Source organism: Crocodylus siamensis, chromosome 2, assembly GCF_052110815.1.
Source record: "Crocodylus siamensis isolate JL-2025a chromosome 2, ASM5211081v1, whole genome shotgun sequence".
In the NCBI taxonomy this organism is placed as follows: Eukaryota; Metazoa; Chordata; order Crocodylia; family Crocodylidae; genus Crocodylus; species Crocodylus siamensis.
In genome coordinates this window covers 8598811-8616191 of record NC_143396.1, presented here as the reverse complement: position 1 = coordinate 8616191, position 17381 = coordinate 8598811, and the positions used below count along the sequence as shown (strand labels likewise).

The following is a 17381-nucleotide window of genomic DNA, read 5'->3' as shown; positions in this document are numbered from 1 at the left end:
CCGTTCCTGTTTTGGGACAGCCAAATGCTCTTTCCACGCAAGCCGTTACTTGCTCCCTTGCTTAGTGGCCAAGAATAGCAGTAGCTCACTACCTAGTAGCTGCTCATTGTCTGTCTCCTCTGGATCCTTAATGTAAATTATACCCGTGTCCAAAAACACCACGGATTATACTGCTGTAAAGGTGATCCCAGCGCAGACCGCTGGTACCCAGTGCAGCTAGTACAGTCATAGTACACTGTACTTCAGCACAGTTATCACTGCACACTTTCCCACTGCAGGCCCAGTGGCCTAATGGATAAGGCATCAGCCTCCGGAGCTGGGGATTGTGGGTTCAAGTCCCACCTGGGTCGATTTAAATAGTAATTTTTTGCGCCACTTATTGGCATGGGTACAAGAGCGACTGCTGCCTGGAGGCATCCCAAGAGCCAGTCTTTGCTTTCGAGGTAACTTCAGCTTCCCTGCATCTGAGCAGGGGGCTGCAATAGCTGGCCCTTGACATCCCTTTCAACAGCAAGAGCCTCTCTTATGCCCGCTGCCCTTATCCCTACTTTCCTAATGGGAAAATTCAGACACAGGTGATCCACCTCATCACCGGTATCAGCATCACTTTCATGCACAGGACACGGGAGGAGCAGAGAACCAGGCCTGCTGCCCGTGCTGCACGGACCGGGACAAGTGGGGAGAGACCCGGCCACATCCGCACGGAGTCTGCAAAAAGGGCAAGAAAACCCAGACCTCTCACGCTTGGGGCCTTGGCGCCAGCTGAGCCCCTTTTCTGCACTTAAACAGAGCAGCAGCTCTACCAGCATGCAGCACGGCCATGTCTACTCTCACCCCAGGAGGTCCCCAAAACTGCTATAAAGCATCATCTCACCCCAGCTCCATCGCCCTTTAGAACTGAGCACGTGGAGCGTTTCTTCACGGCGTAAGGGGGATTTTGCTTGCTACCCCAGGGTTGAATCTGGTTCGCTGGTCCTGCTTGTGGGTTGGCATCACCATGGCATTTCTCTGGCCGCAAAAATGAGTTGTGTCGTTCCCAATCAGCAAGGCACATTCATCAAGGGGCAGAACCCGATCAACATGGGTGAAAAAAAAATCAGAAAGCCAGAAAAGCCCGATTTCCACTTAAAAATCAGGCGCAGGGCTGGCACTTTGGTGCTGGGGGCCAAGGAAGCTCGCCGGCACCCCCTGCTGCTTCCTAGAAGCACGGCAGCAGGGACAGAGATGGCATCCGGCTTGTGCGAGCAGAGCCAGACCCCTCGCGCCCCAGCCAGCTTTGCATTGCAAACAGCTCAGGTCACAGTGAGCAAACGCATGGCCCTGAAGTACGGACTCCTCCAAAACCGTGCCAGCTTTTCCCCAAAAGCACTCAGCATCACGTTTCTCCTGGAAAAGCAGAAACTCATGGAAGCCGATCTACGCGCACGGGCGGACGGGACTGCCGACCTCTACCTGCAGCCTCCCTGCCTAGAAAATGGACAGGGTTAAGTTGCCTCCAGAGCTAGAGCACAGACCTTCACTCTCTACAAGCCAGCCCATGAATGGCCACTAGCCCCTCCGGCATCTTTCTGGCAGAGATATGAAAGGATCCATTTCTAAACAGTGCCACGTAAGATGTTTTTCAACATGCAAAGCCAACTGAGAGAGACAGGAGTGATGACAATTTACATTTCGGCCAGACTTGAGACCAGCGCTACTCCCCGCATGACACACGGAGGCCTGGCACTACAACCCGGAGAGAAGGTACCTTTAGACCTCTCTCCACAGCCGGGACAGGCAGGCTCCTTGGGCTCCAGGGACCCCCTGAACCTGGGCTGGGCTCTCTCCAGCCGAAGGACCGAGCTCTTTGGAAATGGATGCTCTCCAGGACCCCTCAGGAAGCAGATTTCCTGCTGAAATTTCCTCCGCTGCATTCACCAAGTCGGACACGAGAGGGAGCGTGTGCTCTGCACAGCCACACTGGAAAACCGTCTCCATTCAAAACCCCCATAACTTCTCCCGTTTCTGGGAGCAGATCATTGAGCCCCCATGCACTAGCTACCCTGCCCGCGGCTGAGGAAAGCCCATGCCCCCTCCACGAATGATGATGATTTCCAGCCCCCCAGCACCTTCACATCTGCCTGGTCCTTTGGCGCCCATAAGTTTCCTTGCTTCCCCCAGACACATTTTATCTCTCCTGTGGGCAGCTGTCCCCTGCTTCCCTCCCATGTCGAAACAGACCCTCTGGGTGCAAGCATCTCCCACGAAGACTGAAGTGCTCTGGAGCCGGAGGGTCTGAGCACTGACCTGGGAGCCAGGAGACCTGGGCTGCAAGTCTGGCTGCAACAACGACCTCCTTTGAGCCCTACCTGTAACAGGAGGATAATACTTCCTCCAGGCCTGCTGTGCCAGTGAGCAAGGGCATGTCACAACAGGGCAGTTTCCCATAAGGGGCAGTGCCAGCCTTTCCCACCCACATGCCCAAATGTGGAAATGCAGCAGCGAGGCTGCCTGTAACGTCCCTCGGGGGCTGCTCTCAAGCCCTGTGTCTCCAGCAAGCCCAAGTGCAGCCCGAGGGATGACCCCAAAGCAGCCACACTGGGGTATCCATGGGTTGGGATCAGGCAGATGGGGCATGCCGCTGTCCTCTGAGCAATTGCCTAGAGAGAGACAGGTGGTGAAGCATCACCTCTGCCTCCATGGGTCCTACAGAGCAGAAGTGAAAGCAAGCAGAGTGCCATCCGCTTTGCTTTTGCAGCAAAAGGCCATCTGCAGACACAGGGAACCGGTGCCCTCTCCCCCTCCCCACCAAATTCACACTCACTCAGCTCGCACTGGGAAGGTTTCTCCGCAACCCGAAGGACTGAGCTCGAAGAAAAGATGCTGAGGCAGCTGACTGCGAGCCTGCCCCGCTGCCGGGGCAAGCTGCTCTCTGCTGAGGGCACAGGATTTTCAAAGCCCCGAACTCAAGACATCATTAATGACCTTGAATCTCAAGCCTGAAAAGCTTTATAACAGATGGGGATAGAAAGCGAGGTTCACCAGCCAGCTAAATGAAACAAATCAGCACGAGAGCGAGGAAGAGAACCCAGGAGTCCTGACAGCTAGATGCTATTCTTAGTCGGGTCTTTAGACGTGACGGAGCAAATGCTGAAGCCAGTGAGAAATGCTGCTAATATCTTCCCCGCCCCCCACAGTGAATACAGAACCGTTGCTATGAATATTCCTGGCAACATCAGGCTCCAAGCAGCATCCAGCCCAGAAAAGCCAGGATGGGAGGGGAGAACACACCCTGCTATTTTTCACTCCCGCCCTAAATTAAAACCAGCAACTTCAGTCACCTTCTGTCCTGGGGAGGAAACTTTCCTTCCCCCTTTTCCCTCAAGGTCCTTCCTCTCTACGCTGCTCTCTCAGCACTCAGAAGAGGAAGAAAAAGTGCAAAGGCTGCTCAGACCTACAACCCCTTTCACGGGGACCGGCAGGAAAAGGGGCCACATTATGCCTGAGATTGTCCCGTGCAGCTAGTAAGAGCAGCAAACAACATGGTGTTTTCAGTCCCAACATTTAAAGGTCTTATAACCCCAACTCACCCGTCAAGCTAATTTTGCAGGCAAAAAACCAGCTGCTCGGTGCCTGTAGCCAAATTAGGGGCAGTGGTAGGAGCACATCCCTGGAGCCCATCGGAGCGTTACCTGCAGCACGCTGAAGCTTTCGCCCCTCCTGACGTGGGGACCTTCACAACGGGGCCTGAGCTCCAACCTGCTGGCTCCCTGACAGCTCAGGTCGGGCCGTCTTGCCTCCAGTCGCTTTGAAATATGCTGTTTATGCTCCTAACTGAGGAGCCAGCAGCCAACTACTATCCACTCAGGCTGGCTCAGCGCTGCGGTCGATGAGGTGGGGACGCTGGCTTCCTAGACAGCACTTGGAGGTCTGCTCAGAGCACCCAAGAAGCCCCGGTGTTTATCTGAGGCCAACGCCACAGGGCGTTAATCAGGGACTTTTGCTCAGGGAAGAAAAAAAAAAAAAATGCAGTATCTCCTCCAAGCAGAGGCAGGTCCAGGAGGTTGTAAAGAGGGGTATGGGAGCTGTGACCAGTGCTGCAGCGGTGGCTGCACCCCATCCTGCAGGAGCAGGAGCTGGGGGCCTTTTTAAAGTCCCCGAAGCAGGTAAGAACCCCTTCCCCCTCACTGGTCTCTCTACTTACGCCTCTGAGTGCAGGACACCAGCCCACCATCACTGTCCCTGCCCCTCTCCACCTGACCATGTAGGGAGCTGGACTCAGCCAAGGACAGTGGCAACCAGGGTCTCCCTCCCTGCCCTGCTCTGGAGCTGGCAGGGAGGAGTGTGCCCATTGCTACCACCTGCTGCTGTCCCCGGCTCAGGTGGAGAGGGCAGGAGTAGCTCCAGATCTCCCCCTGCCCCTGGGGCAGCCAGGTGGGGAGATGCTGCTGGACACAGAGGGAAGGGAAGGGGTGCAGAGCCGGTGGGAAGGGAGGAGAGCTCTTACCTGCTTTGGGGACTAATAGGAAGTCCTGACTGCGACTCCACCGGTGTCGTCTGAAAGGTGGGGGGTTGCAACTGGATCCACCCCTGCCTCCAAGCATCTTCTTGAAATTTGCTATGGGCCTCTCTCATGGCAGCCTCTGCCAGTCAAATGACCCATGCTTACCCCAGGATCAGGCCAGCCTGCTCTTGCATACCACGTCTCATCAGCACATCTCAGAGCTCTCCTCAAGGGACGTCAGTCACATGATCCCTGTTCCACAGATGGGGAAACCGAGGCACGAAGCATGCTATCGATCGAGGCTGAAAGCCCTGACCTGGGCACGTGCCTGTCTGCAGGAACAAACCCCAGCGTGGCATGGCATGCTCTGCACAACCCCTTTCCTAGAAGGTACCACACGGGCATAAGGATTTGGTAAATCTCTAGCCACCGCCAGCTTGGGATGCTGAACATGCAGGATGCCGACCCGAAGCCTCATGCCTAGATGGAGAAGGTGCCAGCCAGGCCTGGCCCTCAAGTGCTTTACGCTAAGATCTCCATCACCAGACCCTGCACCCTGCGGACCGCCATGCCCCCTCCTTGCTGCCGCTGGCCAGCTGCCAGGCCTGCTTGCTAACTCACTTTATTAAGAGAGCTAAAAATACTCTTTATTAAGAGTGCACAGCCAGCCAGCACAGCAGGGCCTGATCTCCCCCAGGCCTCCGGGCACCACCACAGTGCAAATCAGCGAGACTCGCTGTGCTCCTATGGGGCGGTCATTAGCAAGTCCGGCATAAATTGGCTGGCAGTCAGTCAAATGGCTTTATCTCCAGCCCCAGGCTCTTGGGAAAGTCCCATATCTCAACTCCACCCTGCCCTATCAGAAATCAGAAACAGCCCCACGATCTCAGTACAAACTCGGGAAGCAACAGCAGCGCTTGGAGCTTTATCGAGAGCTCCTCCCAGCTGAGGGGAAGGAGCATTATCTTTTAGCTTCTGTTTCCAGGCCAGGAAACTGGGGCACGTGAGACTCGCTCAAGGCCTCGGTAGCCGAGCAAAGGGCATCGACTCATCTGCCTCTCCTCTGCAGCTGTTCAGCAGCACTATCACCTTCCTCCAAACTGCCTCTTCTTTAAAAAAAAAAAATGAACACCTTTGAACTCAGTCCATCCCCCGCTTGCTTTGCCCCCTTCACTATTGCCACGTTTCTCTGTGGATGAGCTGCTGCCCTTGTTTTTAGGGGACTCCAAACTTCCCCTGCAAAGCACCCAGCACCGGTCAGTGCTCTGCAAACAGCTTCCCCTGTGGCCATCCACCTTGGGCACGAGGGCCTGGATTCCCCTTGCTGAGCCCCGCTTAGTAATCCCACGCTCACGTCTGCTCTCACGCAAAAAGGTCCAAAGCATGCAGCCCCATTCTCCCTAGCACGTGAGAAACGTTTTTCCTTCACACGCTCAGATCATAGCTTAAACACACTACGCCTGGGGGAGCCGTGCACACGCAGTCGCCGCTTGCATTGCTTTGAAGATGCTGACTCAGACCTCGCTCCCTTAACGGGAGGCACAGATCCGTCAGCCAAAGCAAACAGCAGGTCCCTCTCTGTCCTGCTTCTTTAGCATCGTTTCAGATCCTATTTCGGTGTCACGAGAGCCAAAAAAAATAAATAAAAGAGGTTGAAGACCCTCTGTGGGAGGGTCTGAACAGTGAAGCCGGCAGGTAACGACTGTCCAATTTCCCCTACTCCTTGCTGTGCTGCAGGATGACTGCAGCCCCCTGGCAGAGCAGCTGTCACCCCAGGAGCACAGCACCTGCATGGAAGGAGATGGAGAAAGCCACAACCATGTGCATGCAGAGACATGGAGAGGACCAGCCCCTGAATCCATGAGCATCATTATGTGGGGCACAGTGAGAGTGGGAAGAGCCTGGGTGATGAAGCAAACACCCAGGCCTCGGTGGTTCCTGGGCTGTCCGGACACCCGCTGTCCCTGGCATTTCCGCCCAGCCTGGCTAGAGAAAAGCAAGCATCCCCCAGGTGTTATGTCCCTGGGAGCTTTTTTTAAACCAGAGGAGAAAACCCCACAGAGAAGGGACCAGACAAGAAACCAAGCAAGAGGACAGAAATCACTTTGCTAAGGGGCAGGGATGGGTGTGAAGGGAGGTGCCGCATGGGAGCTGCAGTCAGGACAACTCCATACAGGCTGCCACCTCTTTGCAGACAGGGGTCATGTCTCCCTACCTCCTCATGCAATGCCCAGCACGAGACCCCCGTGTTGCACTGGGGCTCTGGGGAGCTGCCAGCAAAGTGGCATGCACCGGCTGCTGTGCGCTCAGTGCCCCTGGGGAACAGGGTGCTTCTGGCGCTCCATTTTGCACCCCCAAAAAAATCACACTGGCGCCCCAGGAACAGGGCATGACGGGTTTCCCCCTCCCACGCACCCCGATGTGAAGCAAGCAGCTTCCCCCCTTTCTCTGCCCCTGCTACATCCCAACATCCTCACTGCCATGTCCCCCTGGGCGGCTGGTGTTGGGGCGAGTCAGGCTCCCGGGGGCACTCGCTCACCTTCAGCTGGGAAGGTGCTCAGTGCAGCAGGTCCAGCAAGACAAGGGTAGCCCCAGAAATGGGAAAGGCTGAAAAGGTGCCTCAAGTTGCTCCAAAAAAGTGGGCGCCTGTGCTCAGTAGCTGGTGTTGAAGAACTGGCCGGGATCTCTTTGCTGCAGTTTCCCCAGCTGAAAAGGGGGAGCCATACCCCACTTATTTCACTTCCAGGAGATGGGAAACGTAATCCCCACCCAGCTTCAGCTCTCGGACATGGAGCCACCCCCTGCGCTCTGAGAAATCTTGTTTCAAGGACCTGGCACTGGGCTTTATTGGCCATACAGAAGGGTCAGTGGCCCAGAAAAAACAGCAGGGCCTAATTCTCCTACCCCCTGCACGTCACCATTTTGTTTCCCCACGCCCGGGATAAAAGAAAGCAAGGCAGATTTAACATGCCAGCAAGGCAGTATTCCCCCTTTACATCCACTCTGCACAGCCGAGATTAGCTAAATAAGCTGGAGGGGGAAAGGCTAAACACCTTGATGAGTCCGGCACAGCCCACAATATATTGCACCCCAGGCTATTCAACAGCTATCTCCCTCCAGACCTTTTGCAAACTGATTCTGCTCCATAGTTCATGGTTCTCCAAGGATACAGACTGCCGTGTCTTTAAGGCAACTTCATTTTAAGGCTAATGAGGGTGTTTCTGTAGCTGTGATTTACCCATTAATCCCATCTTAATGGCACTTCAAAACTCTACCAGCTGACAGTGAATAACATGCGCTTCCTTCCTCCTTATAGCCTGCAACAATCAAAGCAAAGAGGAGGGGAATGGATTTCATAGCTGGGCTGGTAAGTTGTCAAGACAATTTTACCAGGCTCTGTGAATGGGAGTTTTATTGTTAAAAATACAACCACCCCCCCCCCAAAAAAAAACAAACCAGAACCCCTTTCCAGCTGTTGTATTCCCCACAGCTGCCAGCTGTCCCACCCAGGTTCCCAGCTCCAAAATGCCCCTAACAACTCCCACAGAAACAGAGATTTCCAGCTTGACCCCTGACAACTCTTCTGAGCCAAGAATCATTTGTCAATTGAAAGTACAGGGCTAGTGTGAAGGAAGTCGAGTCTGGTATTGAAAACAGAGCTGAGAAGCTCCTGCAGCGATTTAATTTTCTGATTGAATTCAATAAAGCCTGAGCGTCTGCCTGCAGCTGGCACAAAATTGCTGCAATGCTGCAGGAGCCCAGCTCCCCAGCTACAGCCCTGAAATCCATTTGCTACACCATATTTCAGGTCCGTCCCATGAAGTAAGCCAGAGACATACCCAGTCCTCAACTAGCAAGACCAGTTTTTGGGACACTTATGTGACAGTTGTTTGTAACAGGATCCATGCACGATGCCCTTGATCTCGTTAAAAATAACGATGCAAAGCTCTGTTTCTCTGCCAACTATCGAAGGTTAATGTGGAAAGGATAGCCAGCCCACCTCTCAGGAGGAAGACCCATATGTGTGTGTGTGGGGGGGGTCTATCTCTCAAGGAGCATGAATCCAACCGTCTTAGGGTACAGACACAAAAATGACTTACCACTGGGAAAAGGAGGTGGGACCTGACCACTTCTGGTTGCTCCACATTAACTGCCCGTGTGCACGCGCTAATCTAACCCCATGGTAAGTAGGAGCTAATCTGGGGTAAATCAGCCCTCCATAAAAGCTACTACAGGGCAAGAGCCAGCATGCAGGCAGCTATTGTGAAGTAGCTGGTGTGCAATAAAGCCCCTTTCCCTTTTTACCTTGTGGCAAGATAGTCATATGTCTTTACCCTTTGCTGCCTGTGAGTTTCTGAATGAAGGAACACCGTTGCTTGCAGCACCAGAAAGCTAAACTAGAAGTGAAGCAGAAAGGGTCTGCCACTGACTGCCTGCACAGCCCTGGGCCAGTCCCTGCACCTGCCCTACCCCGGGATCTCAAACAGTTGCTGAAATTCGGTTCACACAGTGCTATGGGGAGCCGGCCTCGAACCAGACACACAGGGCTGGGAGGGACTCCTGTGCTCAAGTCCCAGCCCCGGTTTTGCAGGCACCCCCTTGATACAATCCCTTCCAGAAACCAACCAAGCTCACGGGTGAAGGCAGCTCCAAAACATCCCTCCCTGGATGGCTGGAGCCCACTTTTCACTTCTAACCTGAGCTTATTCACGAGTTTGCAGCAACAGAGAAGCTGGAAGTCAAAAAAATAAATTAAAAAAAAAAAAAAAAAATCAACTAGGCACCGATCAGTTGGGTTTTATTTGCTAAATATACAAGAGAAGCGAAACCTAGATTTGAGGACCATCTTCAAAACAGGATTTGGGAGCCCAGGGCCCATAGACTGAGCAGGAGATGGGATCCTACAGCACTCGGACACTCTTGAGAAGTTTTATCCACTACAAGTGGGGAGCAAAAACTAATCTTGCACTGAGCCTGTGGGAGATACTGAACAGCAGGTCCCAGGACAGCAGCAGCTGGAGCTGCTAACACGGTCACTGAAGGCAGCAAAAACAGTCTTAAAGTAAAGGCTGCTTTTGGAAAGGGTTTGTATTTCACTCCCATACTATTTGCTGTGGTTCCCTGTGACCAAGGCCTCCTGTGACTGAAAACAGGACCCCATTTTCTACCATAAAGGAAAGAGATATTTGGATTTTTTCTTTCTTGCTCCCTTCCGCTCTTAAAAACCAGCCTAGAAGCATACTAGACTTTATCAGGCAGGTCCATGCACAGGAAGCATAACCTGCTGTTACTAGATAACATCGTAGGAAAGGTTTTTTTGGTATTCAAACCAATTGTTTCAGTACCTCAAATAAACCAGACCCAGCTTCTCCCTCACACACCACCCCAACCCCATGGGCCATGGCTCTTTCCAAAACATCCTCATTTTTAAGTCTGCAGAGAGCAAATAAACAACCTCTTCCTCCAGTTTCCATTCAATCCCACGTTGCAAACCTAAACCACTACATACGTAATTAGGACGCGGGATGCATTTAGTGCTGAGGATGCAGTACGACACAACTGACTTAGTCATTTTCCTTAACAAGGCAATGATTCTCAAGCGGGGTGCTGCAGCACCCTGGGGTGCCTGGAGATTTTTTTTTTTTTTTTTTTTTTTTACAGGGGTGCCACACAATGCTGGCACTGTTACATGAGCAAAAACGATTCACAAGATAAACCCAGAGATTTCAAAGAGGAATCCCAAGTGTTAAAAACATGCTGACCTATCGAGGTCTTCCTGAGTTCTTTGCAAAAGAAAAATTGCTCCAGTGCTTTTCTGTAGTCAAAAAATGAGTGAAAAAATAAGCTGGCATTTTCTACATCTAAAAAGGTTGAAAACTACTGAGATAAGGTCATCAGGGCAGGTATATGGAACCAATTAGCACAAAAACATAGCTCCCTTTAATGATACACTCAGCTCACACCAATGTGGATGGGTTTGCCTCTGGTAGCACCAGCTAAGGCAACAGGATATGCCCTCATGATCCATTTGAAATCAGTCATTAGCATGGGAGCAAGACGTGGATCCTGGCTCCCAGACTTATGCCCAGTCCATTGGCCCATGCCTTTCTGTCTGGATTACAATGCTGTAGGGGAGTGAGCAGAGCACAAAGCAGACCACAGACCAGGAGCAGGAAAAACACGGCATGCGGAGCCAGCCACGCGATCCCTGGCCCACCAGGTGATCCCACCTGGCCTGCAGAGCTCCTCCAAAAGCCATAAGATAATTATCATCAGCCCCGGTCCTTGGCTGCCCCTCTGCAAACCGGTGCCTCAGTACAGGAGGAGCCAGCGCCCGCTGCAGCAGCAGCTCCGGGTCCACCCCAGCCTGGCCTGACCCACCCCAGCCCCAGCCCCCAGGGAGGGGGCAATGGAGACGGGAAGCTTTTGCCTGGAGACTCACTCTGCGGCTATTTCCCAGCCCTCCCTCCCTGCCATGGTAGAAATTCAGGTAAGGGCCCCATGGGGCTGGGGGCCAGGGACTCCCAATTCGGGGAAAAGGGGCTCAGAGCCGTGTGTTATGGGGGCAGGCCGGGCTGGCCAACCAACGTCCCATGGCGGTAAGCCTTTTTGCAAACTCCCATGCAGCTCGAAGAAAGGAAAGGTGAGTGAAGCAAATCCCTCCTGACCCCTGCTCAGCTGCATGCTCATTAATCCTTAACTAAAACCCTTTTCTAATTACAGGCCTTCAACCCATGAAAGGTTGATCCAGGGAACCTGGCAGGGATGGCTACTGAGCCCAGCAGTGCCCTCATCTTCCCTGCTGTTACCTGGGGCAGGGTGCAGGGTGGATCTTGGTGTCCCTGGCTCTGTGCCTTGTAACTGGGCTTGAGGGTTTGAAGTGGTGATTTTGGGGAATCCTGAATGATTGGAGGTCCTGCTCCACTCCGGTGTTCCTATGATGCCATGTAGACGGGTCTTGTTGGCCTGCAGCTAAGTGGGATGGTGCTAGGCAGGGGAATATGATCCCAGTAGTTACTTATTGCAGGGAATGGAGCAAGAGCTTCCAGGACCAGAATCAAACCTTCTCAACAGTGGGGTCCAAGAGGGCAGGAAGTAACTACCTAACTCGGTGAAGCAGAGCCCGCGGGACACGACCCGGGCTCTTCTCTTCTGCAGGCCAAAGGTTACCCGCACTTCAGATCCCGAGTGAAAACTGCAATGGCCATTGCTGTGCGTGTTACCACTGCACATGCTTCCATCCACATCCCATGCCTTAACAGCAAGGTGCTTTTTGCCTTTAAGACAGGGGCAGCAGCAGAGCACGCGCTGATCCTGTAGCTGTTCAGTGAAACTAATGCAGATGTAGACAAACCTTATCAACTCTGCCATAGCCCTGATCTCACCTCTGCAGCATGACCCCTGGGAGACGATCCAGTGTGGAGAAGCTGCATAAGGCTGCTCTGGAGAAGACGCAAGGCAAGGGCTTGATTTTAATTAAATAGGGAAGTAGAGGAAACATGCAGTGATTAAGGGTTTTTTTTTTTTCCTATTCACAACAAAGCTCTAGGTAAGGAATGCAGAATTGAAGGCTGCAGGTGGATGTCACCAAAGGGGCAGAGTTAAGGCTGGTTTTGGCAGCACAAAGAATCATAGAAAATGAGGGTTGGATGAGACCTCAGGGGGTCACCAGGACCAGCCCCAACTGCATCATCACATGCGTTTATGAATCTCTGGTTAAGAGGCTCCTGTTAATTTTCTCCTCCAGTTCTGCGCCGCGTCAGAAGAACACAGCTGAGAAATAATCTGTGAGGAGACGTGATGGAGCGTGTTCAAAGCTGCTCATTCGTTCCAGGTGAGTGGCATCTGAAGCCACGGGTGAAAGGGAATTGCTAAAGGTTAATACACTGCAGCTCTCCGGACATCTGCAAGTCGCCTACTTCCAGGCTGGCAAGACAGAAATGTGCAGGGGGAGGCAATGCCATTTAAATCCCAGCCCGTGGTTCTCCAGGGCTCATCAAATCTCCCGTTAGTAGTCCACACAGCATTCAAGAGGGGCGTCAGGACTACCTATAAGTAATCCTGTCCACTTCAATATGAGACCCCCTTCTCCAAAGCTGGCCCAGCCACTGGCTGCCTCGACCTACACAAGGGAGGTTCAACCTTGAATATACCTATTTTAATTTCTCCCCATCATTTTGCTAGTCTGTCCAGCAGAGTTGAGATCAGTGCCTGGCACCATACCACGGCAAATCTGTGCTCACTGACCTCCTTTTTTCTTGGTTAAGCTTGAAAGTAAAAATAATGTAGAAGGTCATCGATTTTGAGCATTACATGGGAGAAGAGCAAGATGCTCAGGTACAGCTCTAACGGAGCTCCCGGTTCAAAACTGGGACTGTTACAAACCAAATCTCTTGGGTTTTTCATTGCATATTTAGACTCGAGTGGGTCGTGCCCGTGCCTCAGTGCTCAGCCTGCCCTACCTCAATGCGTGAGCAACTACACCGCAGTCCCCCTTACAGTAATCTCACCCAGATGCCAGGCAGCATATCCAGTGATCCTTTGGGCTGGTGTAAGATGAGCCACTTTATGATGCCTTCCCACCGAATTATAGGAGAATGTATTTGCCTTCCTAGGCACACAGAGCAGCATTTTGGGAAGGTGTGGGAGGACTACCCACATGTGTGGTTTAGTGGATCCTCACAGCCCCATGGGTGGTTTACCAGGCTAAGTGAGAGCAGACCAGGCTCTGCATCTTATCAAGCTTGCTAGCCTAGGCTGAAGGCACTGCTAAACCCAGGCAAAAGGATTTGGGTGGGGAAAAGGTTGGCAAACCCTGATTACGAGCCCAGGGTAACTGCAGTGAAGACACAGCCTGACTATTCAAGGCCATGTTTCCTCTTAGTTGGATGAAAAGCTGCCCCTCTCCCCAGCCACCCCAAAAGACAGACTCCTGTGGGAGGTGGATGAAGCCCTTTCTGACCACAGCCCATACTCCTTTTCCCAAATAAAGAAGTGTAGCTGTGATTATTTGCCCAGTTGACCCTCACTGCTCAAGGAGATCATGCCCACCTTACCTGGACTCAGGCCCCACAGGCTTTTCCTGCTTACCTGTAACGCACGAAAGCTCAGGTATACACAGGCAGGCAAAGTTCTTTGAGCAGAGGTGATATCTTTAATTAGTCAGAAAAAAGTGCACCCAAAATCTGGCTAAGAACTTTTTTCCAACGACTCATCAGGGTTTGCCAACCCTTTCCCCACCCAAATCCTCTTGCCTTTAGCAGTACCAATGGTCTAATAAAAGATATCACCTCTGCCCAAAGAACCTGGCCTGCCCGTGTCCTTAGACCAACACGCCAACAACCGAAAGCCCAGCAGGTATACACAGGGTTTTTATTTATAGTGACATCCTGGGGAACATTCAGGCAGTGGCTTTGTTAGGATAAAACTAGAAACCTCCCTACATGGGAATTCAGAGTTCAAAAACGCACCAGCCCTCCTGACCTGTGGTTTGGAAACAAATCCTGAATACCCAGCCCCAGCCTGCTGCCCTGCACTCATCTATGGCCCCCATATGAGCAGGGCTTACATGATACACAGAGGCATCAAACAGGCGCCAACAAAGGATTTCATTTCACGTCTCACTCTGCATCCAAAAGCCTGGACCCTGACCTGGATCCACAGCAGCTGTTGCAGCTACTCACCCCCACGGTTCCAGCAGCCCAAGCAATGAGTGGAAGGAAGTCTCCCTCCGCCTCCTACAGAGAGGGACCTCCGGCATGCTTCATCCAAAAATAGTCCTAAAGTTCCCTGGGGCCCTGGCATTTCGTTGCCCTCATCTGGGATGTCAGTGGTTCCTGCAGCCCAACCTGACCGGCTTTCTTTTTGAAGGGGAGACCCCCGGGAAACCTCCAGACCATGCAGCGGAGCTCATGATGGAGAAGCTGGTTCTTTACGAGTCCGTGCGTCTGCACTGGGGCTTACAGGCAGGGTGCTCCCCAGCAGACGCAACTGCTCCAGGCCACTTGTGGATGGTGAAAAGCAACAGGGAGGCATCAGCAGACAGTAGCTCAGGGGGATCCAACTCACTGCACCCCATGGGAAGCACAAGCCACCTCTGGTGGCAAGCCAGTAGCTTGCCAGCACAGCTGCCAGATGTGCTCACAGCCCTGTTTATCCTGCTGTTGATTTTAGTTGTCAAAGGCAAATGAAGGCCCTGCATTTGGTGGCAGGCAGGGGAGTGAGCTTCACCCCCTGGGCTCCAGCAGCCACACAGACCAGCGCTGCAGGCCGTAATTTAACCATTCAGTCCAGAGGCCATCACTTGGCCAGCCCTGTTCTTGCAGACGCTTTGCAATGGGGGCAAGGAAGGGAGTTCAGTGATAACCCCCTCTGTCCTGTTAATTCAATGCAGCAGCTGACCCACCTGTTGGCCTCGTGGCTCCATGCTGTGGCTCCCACAAGTAAGAAATGTTCACACCCCTGTATTTTATCATGCACTGAAAACATTTCCTTAGCTACAGGCCATGGGTTTGTTGAAGCGACTGCGCCATGGGTTTGTTGAAGCGACTGCGCCACAGCTGTTATGACGCCTTGCTCCGCTTGTGCCAAAGCATGCCTACAGTCAACCCAGGGACTTTCGGTCCCTGGTCCCTCAAGCTAGGGTCCAAAGCAACCAGCCCTCCCTCCCGGGATGGCTCAATGGGCTGTTCTGTGAACCTGGCAGACATCAAGCCTGCATTAAATTTGCAGAGTGCCTTACAGCGACGGGTCCAAGGCATGCTATGAATTATCCTGCAGCCTCCCCAAGTACCACCCTCATCCCTTTTCCCGTCTGCTGCTCCGCTTCCTGCTCCCTGCCCTACCTGCCACTATGCTTCCAGGTCGGCCACCCCTGCCTTCCAGTGCCATAGCTGTGATGTGACGGTGCCTTACAAAGTAACTTCCAGTGCCTTCCAGTGCCATAGATGATACCGATAAGGAATTTATTTAGGAGAAATGAGGTTTGTTAAACCCCTCAGGAAGTCCCCGTAAGAAGTCTGCTGAGATTTAACCAAATCTGCTTTCAAAACAGATGCAGTTAAAGCCAATACAGTGTCTAACCTCTGACAAAAGCCATAACTCTCTCCTCCTGCACAGGTCTCCCCAAGCTTTCAGTTGTTTTTACTGCTGCCCCCGCATCTTTTTTTTCTCTCTGAGTGGTCTATTTTTCTAAAGATGCATCGATCAGAAAGGAACACGCTCCTGTGCGAGTCTCTGCACACAGGAAAGAGAGGTTCCCTGGAATGGGTTAGGAATGGTTGAGTGAGGACACGTGAACAAGAAGCTCCCAAAAGACTGCGCAGGGGAAAGGTCACAACGAACAGACACATTTGACCAACCGCAGCACACTCAAAGCACCAACCAAATGCATTAGGAGACCCCGGTGTCCACACCTGCCAGCCAAATGGAGCAGAAGAGACATGCAGAGGTGGGCAGGGATCATTTAAGAAGTGTGAGGAAGTGAGGAACAGGATTTTTAGGTCCACCACATAATCAGAGGCTCAACCACGACACTCTGTGCCACGTGCTGGGCTAGGAGCGTAGCAGGTTTGAAGGGAGGGATCATCACAAACGAGTTAAAGCAATTAGGCATTCACAACTGGGAGGGGGCAGGGAGGGAGACTGGGGTGAGACACTTCAGAAATATCGATGCGCTCCAAAACACCACACCCAGGGGCAGCAAAGCACCTCCCGGCGTACTTTTCACAACCGCTACCGAGTTATACCTCCACACCCCAGTGACAACAGCAAGTGTCATTAAAGAGTCGGGGAGACACAAGCCCAGAAGGGTGAACAGACTTGCCAGACCTACGTCAGTTGGCTTGTGGCACAAGCAAGACCAGACCCACAGACTGGGCTCCCCGTCCTGGGCTTTAGCCACAGGACTGCCGTTCCCCCTTCACCCCACACGTCATCTGAGCCAAGACTAGAAGTATGCCTAAGTTGGGGACACAGCTTGGTTGCAGATCTACTGTGGTCCCTGGAGTGAGATTATAAGGACAGCTTGTGCAGTCCACGCTCCCAGTGCTACTGACCTGGGTTTCTGAGAAGGCTCTTTGGTGTCCTTCAAGCTAAACCAGCTGGTCTTGCTCTTCTCTTCTCCAGCCATCACCTGAGAAGCCTGGGTGGTTCCCTGCTTCTCCCCCAAGCTCTTCTCCCCTGCATCCGCCTTGCCTCTGTGGTGGAAGAGGCCACCTCTTGTCTTCTTGTCTTCCTTCCTGCCTTCCTCTTTTGCAGGCTCTCCAGAGAAGACCATCGGTGTGGCGATCTGCACAGGCTTGGTCTCTATACGCCCACCTTCTTCCATCCTGGCTCGGCCGAGGTGGTTGCTGAGGGTGACGGCTTTGGTTGAGACCTTGAGCTCCTCTTGCAATACCAAGCTAGGAGGAGAGGGAATGAACCTGGGCTCTTCCTTCGGCTGCGTCTTCTCAAAGCTGCTGCCTCTCCACGATGGCTCTTGGGAGTCAGGGGGGAAGGGGATAGGGCTGAAACCCTCCTCGGGCCTTTTGGCAACATTTTGTAGAGGCACGGACAGAGGCAAGGAGCTTTGCTGGGCAGACATGGGGCTCTTTGGTGTGGGTTCGTCGCTGTAAATGTGGCTTCCATTGATGCAAAGAGAGGACCTGGAGACAGGCTCGTTCTTTGGCTTCAGGCTTTGGATGGATTTCGACTCGGGTACTGTGCTGACCTGGGAGACTTCATCGCTGAACGCTCGCTTGTGGGTCAGTTTTGGAGATGGCAGATAGTCTTTCACTGGAAGAGAAAAAGGGGCACCCATGAGACTGTCTGCCTGGAAGAAGCAGAGCCAAACAGCAACATCACCAGGCCAGGCAGGAACTTTTCCCCCTCCATGGACACTGTGCTGCCTGACGGAGGG

At 52.9% G+C, this 17381-nt stretch overlaps 1 protein-coding gene and 1 non-coding gene across 4 annotated transcripts in view; one reads left to right on the top strand and one right to left on the bottom strand.

The window, feature by feature from the left end:
* RAB11FIP5 (RAB11 family interacting protein 5) overlaps positions 1–17381 on the bottom strand; it is a 78399-nt gene that overhangs the window by 20869 nt on the left and 40149 nt on the right. For all 3 annotated transcript variants that reach the window (XM_090035122.1, XM_090035123.1, XM_090035124.1), the window contains exon 3: positions 16540–17257. In XM_090035122.1, the coding sequence (XP_089891248.1) occupies positions 16540–17257 (718 nt within the window). The remainder of the gene's footprint in view (positions 1–16539; positions 17258–17381) is intronic.
* Positions 278–350, top strand: TRNAR-CCG (transfer RNA arginine (anticodon CCG)). The gene has a single exon. It is a non-coding gene; the product is annotated as a tRNA-Arg (tRNA).